Source organism: Brassica oleracea, chromosome C3 (assembly GCF_000695525.1).
Source record: "Brassica oleracea var. oleracea cultivar TO1000 chromosome C3, BOL, whole genome shotgun sequence".
In the NCBI taxonomy this organism is placed as follows: Eukaryota; Viridiplantae; Streptophyta; class Magnoliopsida; order Brassicales; family Brassicaceae; genus Brassica; species Brassica oleracea.
In genome coordinates, this window is record NC_027750.1 from 19,914,989 (window position 1) to 19,923,161 (window position 8,173).

General features: G+C 25.4%; 1 protein-coding gene across 1 annotated transcript; it reads right to left on the minus strand.

Moving 5' to 3' along the window:
* Positions 1-5,242: 5,242 nt before the first annotated feature.
* On the minus strand, positions 5,243-7,957 carry LOC106333625 (putative cysteine-rich receptor-like protein kinase 39; the record flags this gene model as incomplete). The annotated part of the gene is given in 5 exon segments (XM_013772049.1): positions 5,243-5,590; positions 5,672-5,810; positions 5,888-6,125; positions 6,450-6,657; positions 7,866-7,957. Coding segments are annotated over 5 exon segments (959 nt in total), but the record flags the coding sequence as incomplete, so codon positions are not given.
* Positions 7,958-8,173: the final 216 nt, after the last annotated feature.

Genomic DNA, 8,173 nt, shown 5'->3' on the forward strand with positions numbered 1-8,173 from the left:
ACATCGATACTCGTTATCACTACATTAGAGAATGTGTTACCAAGATGGATGTGCAGTTAGAGTATGTGAAGACAAATGATCAAGTAGCTGATATCTTCACCAAGCCACTCAAGCGAGAAGACTTTATCAAGATGAGGAGTTTGCTAGGAGTAACCAAATCAAGTTTAAGAGGGGGTGTTGAAAGTTAAACTTGATTTGGATCACATTTTGGGCTAATAATTTACTAATCATTTTAGTCCAAACTTAGTCCAATATCTAGAATCATCCTCCACCTCCTTAGAATAAAAATCTAGATATTCTCATAGAATTATCTAGATAATTATAATAAAAAAATCTTAGATATTATGGTAGAATTCTCTAGATTTATGATTAAAATATGTAAGATATTTTGTATTTTGGAGGCTATAAATACCTCCACTCCCCTTTCATTTTGTATCACCAAGAAATAAACAAAGCTTGTAACAAATAATAAAAATCTTCTTCTAAGTTATAAAATCTTTCTTCTTCACAAAATTTCTTTCTCTTCAAACACTTTAAACACTTTCTCCATCTTTATAAAACTTTTCATTCCAACAATTTCCCCATATTTGTTTTTTATGTAAGATAGAAAATGTTTTCTTTTTCATTCTTCTTCTTCTGCGTCAATAAGTTAATACTATTTTTTTTTTGTGCACTAATCGATTGATTGCAGAACATTGTAATGTTTCTTTTAGTCCATGGTAGGTTCGGAAAAGATAAATTTCATAGCATAACCTTTTTAGTTTATTTTCACTAAAATAATTTATTTTTTAAATGATCAATTTTTTTTATTAAAAATAAAAATACATTTATACTTTAGGATTAACTAATTTAACTTTAAAGTTTATAGTTTAAGTGTCGGGTTTTGAAGATATTGTTTAAAATTTTAAAAAATTAAAATCAAAATTAAAATTTTCAAAATTAAAATGGACTGTTTTAGTCAATTTACTTCTTTAAAATTATTTTTGTGACAATATGTATTGCTTTATTTTAGGAGATGTGTTAATTTTTTAAACAGTTATATATATATATATATATATATATATATAATTAAATGAGAAGTAAACATTTGAAAATGCCTTTATTTTATTAATTAAACTTCCTATTTTTTGTTTGTCTTTTTCGGTTACATTAATGAAGTATCTTTAAATGCATTTAAATTACCTATTTTATTTCTTGTCTTTTTAGTTACATTAATGAAATATCCTTAAATGAATTTAAACTACTTATTTTATTGATTGTCTTTTTCAATTACATTAATAAAAGATCTTTCAATGAATTTGGACGTAATGTCATTTAATCAACAAAAAAAACTCATAAGTTATCTTTACGTGCATAATTTTAATAATGGAGATTTTTCAAAACGTGCATCATTAAAATGTTATCTAAAACTTGCAGCACTAATATATAACATGCATCAATAAAACTAGATTTTAATCCACATAATCGTACGAATATTATTTTTCAATTGATTAAATTTAAAAATTATTATTTATTCAAAAAATATTTAAGGATGGATATGTTTTTAACAAAATATATGGTATTTGCTCCTATCAATAGTATAAATTTAAACAAAATTTTAGCATAATATAACTCATTTGTCGTTTGCTAAATTTATGGCTTTTATTTATAATTTTTATTATATATTTATAATATTTTCATTTTATATTTGAAAGATGAATGAATATTTCTTTCTAACAATATTTTTTGTATATATATTTTTTTTTTAAAAAAAAAAATTAAATTGTTATTATCATTGAATATAATTATTTTTGACATAATTTTAGTTTTCGTTTACATCAAAACTAATCATATTTTAGGATAATTATAATTTAAAATGTTAATTTTCAATTATTTATTTATAATATTTTCATTTTATATTTGAAAGATGAATGAATATTTCTTTCTAACAATATTTTTTGTATATATATTTTTTTTTTAAAAAAAAAAATTAAATTGTTATTATCATTGAATATAATTATTTTTGACATAATTTTAGTTTTTGTTTACATTAAAACTAATCATATTTTAGGATAATTATAATTTAAAATGTTAATTTTCAGATTTTTCAAAAAACGTCTAAAAATATTTTCAAAGGTTTTGCTATAATTGTTTTTAAAAATTATTGAGTTTCATTTCAAATAAAAAGGTAAAGATATTTAAAAATATTCTAATTAAAATATGTATAATTTAGTATTTTTTTTACGAAATGATTCAAATAAAAAAATCACACATGAAAGAAATCATGATTTCTGTTAACTGGGGCGGGTCATTGTTTATATGATATCGCACACGAAAGAAAAAATTATGTTTTTACAATTTTCTAATTACCTCTATATACTTAATTTTTTATGTGATATCGCACATTTGTCAAAAAATAAATAGTTTAAGATGAAAAAAATATTTATTTAGTGAACATAATGATCAAAAATTAAAATAGATCATTTTATAAATTATACCGGATCAGGGTCTAGTATATCTTATACGGACACCAAAATAAAGTGTTCTTTTTGTGCAAGATGGCTTAATAACATATTGAAAATTTGTGTTACGTATTTTATACATTGTATGACGTATTAGAAACAGCTTTACTTTTCTGATATGTTGAAATTTAAATAAATATTATTCAAAAAACAAAATACAAAATACTCAACTAAAATTTATGAAATAATTAGATTAAATTTTAAATTACATTTAAATGGGTTGTCTATGAACATGTCTATTTGAACACAATATTTAGACATACGTTTTTTTTTAAGTCATTGTTCATTATGGACCAATTAATTATTGTTCAACATAATACTTCATCCGTTTTACCTTAAATATCACTTAAATTTTTCACATAATTAAGAAAATAGTTGATTATTCAATTTTCTCCATATTTACCTATTAGAATTACTAGATTTTTTAAACGTGCTACGCGCGGATAAGATATTACATGTATTTATCAATTCTAAACAAATAATGTATAATCTTGTATTACAATATTTAAAAAATATAAAATAAGACTACATAACATAAATATTTTTTTTTAATTTTCTTTGTGGAAATCATTATGTTGTTTGATTGTTGTACTTGATTCCCATATTTGCAGAGATATTTGTGATAGATGAATAACTATATTTTTATTATCAGTAAATAATATATATTTATTATATAATATAAAAAATGAAAGTATTTACTTTTTAAACAAATTTATCTCATGTTGAGGAGTCGGTTATAGACATATCATATTCGAAGAAAATATTTTTACAGTTATCAATCTTCTTAACAGTCAAAAAACAAATCTGAATATCAAAACAATATCTCATACGATCTCTTTGTAGAATAAGTGTTCTGAAAAAAATTGAATAGGATAGGCAGATTTAAAAATAAATGAGATGACGTGGCAACTTCGGACTATCTGATTGATTGATTTTCCTATCCTACGTGGACATTCTCCCCATGACTTATATCCCCCTTTTAGTATTGTATATTCTTAACTTTGTCACGAAAACAAAAATCCATGATTTTTCATATTTTTCAATGTTTTCACACTTTCAAAGAATATATTAGCTTAGTCACTTACTTTTTTTTTACAAAACAGAGTATCGGAGTCTTGAAAGTTGTATTCATATTATTGTAATTGTACATAAGAGTTTGTGATTACATACTTAGTGATTCTTGTATATGTATCCAAGAAAGTTTCAATTGCTTAGTGTTAACTGCCATATATTTATGTCATACTAACCCGGATTCGATTCTTTCCTTCGCATTGTTTTTTTATTTTTTACAAAAAATAAATGAGATGACGTGATTACTTCGGGTTGTCTGATTAGTTGATTTTTTTATCCTACATGGACACTCTCCCTATGGTTTATATTCCCTTTTAGTATTGTATATATTACTTTTTGTTTTACTTTACTTAATTAAAGATAAAAAGATAAATAAAGGAAAAATTAAATTGACATTTTAAAATAACAATAGTGGAAATTTTTACTTTACTATGACATTTAATATGAAATAGTCCATCTGAACAAGTCTAACAAGAAACATTTGACAGCTCTGTTTCTAACAAAAAAATTATGACACTCTAACTCCATTGGAAATTTCTAAATTGGCTGCTAGACGAATTGACTCCATTCAGATCTACTTGGTTACCAACTCCATTAGAAATTCCCAAGTTGGCTGCTTGACGACTTGACTCGATTCAGATCTACTTGTCTATACTAACTCCTTTAGAAATTTTCAAGTTGGCTGCTTGACTGGTTGACTCCACTCAAATCTACTTCTTAATATTTTTTGGAAATAAGAATCAGTTCAAAAAAAAATATTGTTTGGAATTTTAAGTCGCGGCCAAAAATTAATAATATTGTTTGAAAATGGAAACGACGTTGTTTTACAAGTCTTGAACTTTGGATGACACTGCATGCCACTCGACTGAGTAATACGGACAACAAAATCTTTCGCCACATAGTTTACGTGTGAGCGAAAACTAAGGGAAGAGAAGTATTTCTCTACAGAAGCGCTGCTTATAGGTTAAAGTTTAAAGAATTTTACATCCAAATCTAGAGTTCAAATTCTAGACTATACAATTTTTTGCATGTTATAATTAATCATCATATGTAATATAGCCAGAGATTATATAATGATAGTTAAGAAAAAAGTCTTTATCTTGTTCCTTTCTCTATTTTTGTTTTACCGTCAAAGGACTCTTACAAATTAAGATCAGACGTTAATTATTTATATAGATGGAAAAATATGTTCTCTTATTTACCTTATATGTCTTTTACTTTACTTTTCTTTTTAACTAATGGCATAGATACCACCTTCTTCTTTCGGCGTTGAAAACTTCAGTTACCGATCTTTGGAGGGGCATATTATGATTCATTGAAATTATAATAAGAAATTGTCAATCAAAATACTTCCTTTCGATTGACAATCCAAAAAGTCACTTTGACACATTTTCTTATTACGTAAAGTAACACTTATTAATTCTAATGCAATTTATATATTTTTAGTCTTAATAAAAATTAGAAAATGTTTTAAATTTATAAATAGTTTTGTTTATCTAAAATATTATTGGTAAAATAAATATAATTATTAAATATATAAATTAATAGTAATCATTTTTTAATTTGTGTACAAAAGTCAAAATGCTACTCTTTGTGAAACAAAAACGTTTTTGTTGAGGGTTCTAGAACTTAAAATTGTATTTATTCATACTTTTTACTACAACTTTTTTCAATTAAATTCAATTAGAATCTTTGTCACACCTTCAAACAACATATAATTTAACACAATTGATAACTCAACGAGAACTCAATTCTGTGAAGACATTGCTCATGGACATTGCACCTTCTTCAGATTGAGAATGACTCTCTGTGAAAGCAGGAGCCTTAGGCAAGGGAATGGTGATGGTCTCACTGCCAAGCCAAACCATTACAGAGCTCATTGTTGGTCTATTTGTTGCGTTCTCTTGAACACACAACAAACCAGTCTGGATCAGCTTAATGATCTCGACACTAGAATTTTTCACCAATAAAGGATCAATTATAACCTCAGGCCTTCCTTCAGCCCATCTCTTCCATGCCTGAACCAAAAGAAAAGTTATATGCTTACTTTCTACATAGGTTTGAAGATACATGAAGATTGTTATGTGAAAAAAACTTACAAAAAGTGCAATTCCTTCTCCTTCAAAGCTATTATTTCTTTGACCACTTATCATCTCTAGAAGCACAACACCGAAGCTAAATACATCAGATTTAGCTGATATTTGCCCATGGTTCAGGTATTCAGGAGCCATATATCCACTGCATATGTGCATTTAATAACGTTAATTTATGGTGGCATATATTTATATCTTCAAAATTGATTAACATGTTTTTACCGAGTTCCAGCTATTCGTTTTGTTTCAGCTTGAGTTTCATCGGTTTCAAACAGCCTCGCTGTCCCAAAATCTGCAACTTTTGGATTCATCTCTGCATCTAAAAGGATGTTGCTTGTCTTCAAGTCTCGGTGAATAATCTTCAGCTGAGAATCTTCATGGAGATAAACAAGACCTCGAGCAATGCCTTCTATAATTTTAAACCTCACTTCCCACGTAAGAAGTGAACGCTTTTCCTCATCTGCAGATTTAGAAGAAACACTTTTATTGCTAAGAGTCTCTAAAAACTAAAGAAAATGCAGCTGTCTCTCACAGAGCCTATCCAAAATTATTTTAGAATAAAAAATAAATAAATAATTGTATTATAATTTTATATAATATTACATTTTATCTTTTTATAATAATATTTTTACTATTATATTTTTCCAGAATGTTTTTACTGTATGTTATATCAGAGAAAAATTATAAATTAATTTATAATTTTTTTAAATTATGGCTCTTGTATACTATATTAGAATGTTTCATATAAATGTTCTGTTCCGGGTATGGTCTTTCGAAGTCTTACCAAAGATAAAGCGGTCAAGACTTGAGTGGGAGACAAACTCGTAGACAAGAATCTTTTCATCTCCTTCATTACAGAAACCAAGCAGCTTAACCAGATTCTTATGCTGGAGTCTTGTCAAGAGTAAAACCTCTTTTCTAAACTCTATATCTCCTTCTGAACCTCTGGCTAATCTCTTCACCGCTATCTCTTTCCCGTTAAGTAGTGTCCCCTGAAACCGGCACATTCTCAAGATTTGTTACTCATCCAAGACCAAGATCTCAATAATAGATAATAACTCTATAAATTAATAATGTGAGAACTATATTGATTTATATAGTTCTTACTAGAAAACAAAATAAAACTTTTTTTATGAATTTATTAATCTGAAAAGTTATTAATTTAAAGATAATTGGCTTTTCTAGTTTTTTCTAAAGATACTTTTTTGATAAAAATGTTTTAGTTCATAACATTGTATATTGACTAAATTTATACATCTGAATTTCTTTTTATTAGATTATTTGATATATTTTGTGTAATACCTATCTTAGAATACAAATGCATTTTTTATATGTAATCCAAGAAAACAACATCAAAATGAAAAACAAAATTAGAGTTTATATTCATTATAAATAAAAAAATGTGTTGCTTATGTTTAGATATAATTTATATAAGTTTTATATAGTAATTATTAATTTAGGATTTTAATGGGACTATACATTTATATAAAAGACTTTTCTTAATTTTCTTATTTTCTGTAATTTGAAACCAATGTTTTATAAATTTTTTTTATTAATTTTTCAAATATTAATTTATAGAATTTATACTATCTATACTATTAAAGCAGAATCATATTGTCTTTTTTACCTTAACACGTTATTTTGTTTACTAACATTGCATGTTTCATTAAGAGCAATCAAGTAATATTAATAACACATCTATATTGGATCATTTTTTTCGGATCCAGCCCATATCAGATCTTTCTTGGGCCATTTGGACCGATTAAGAAATCAGATACAATTCTCACATTTTTTTCCTTTGGGCCATTGAGTCTAAGTTCAAATAATTTTTTTTCAACTATTCTTAATTATTATTATTATTATTTTCTTAATATAATTTAAGCATTCATAAAAAATTGAATTTTTTCATTGAAAAGTATAAATCTTTATTAAAAGTATATAATTTTTTTTATTAAAATATTAACCACATAATAAAATTAATTTATCAGAGTTACACCAACTTAATTCATTAAAAAAATAAATTTTAATTTTTTAAACATAAATAATCATTTAAAATGAAATACGATAAATAAAGATAAAAAGTTTAAATCTTTTATAAAATAAAACACAAATATATAAAAATATAATATTTACTAAATATTTGTCAATTGAAAAAAAATAAAAAATAAATTTGTGCTTTGGGATCAAAATCCAGTATTACCTTATAGACAGTTCCAAATCCACCTTGCCCAAGCTTATTTTCAGGCAAAAAGTCAGCCGTTGCCAATAAGATCATATCAAGATTGAACCGTATAACATAAGTTGACCATCTGAATCAGAGTATTCTACACAACCAACTATAGTGAAAAGAAATCTCCTATATATTAATTGAGGAACATTTGAAAAGATGTAACCTCAATTTTGTATTAATTAAAATAGGCCCCAATGCATAGGTGACACTCAATTAGGTAGTCAATTACATTCAATTGAAAAATAAGTAGGTCCACATTCGATTTTTATATGTTGTTA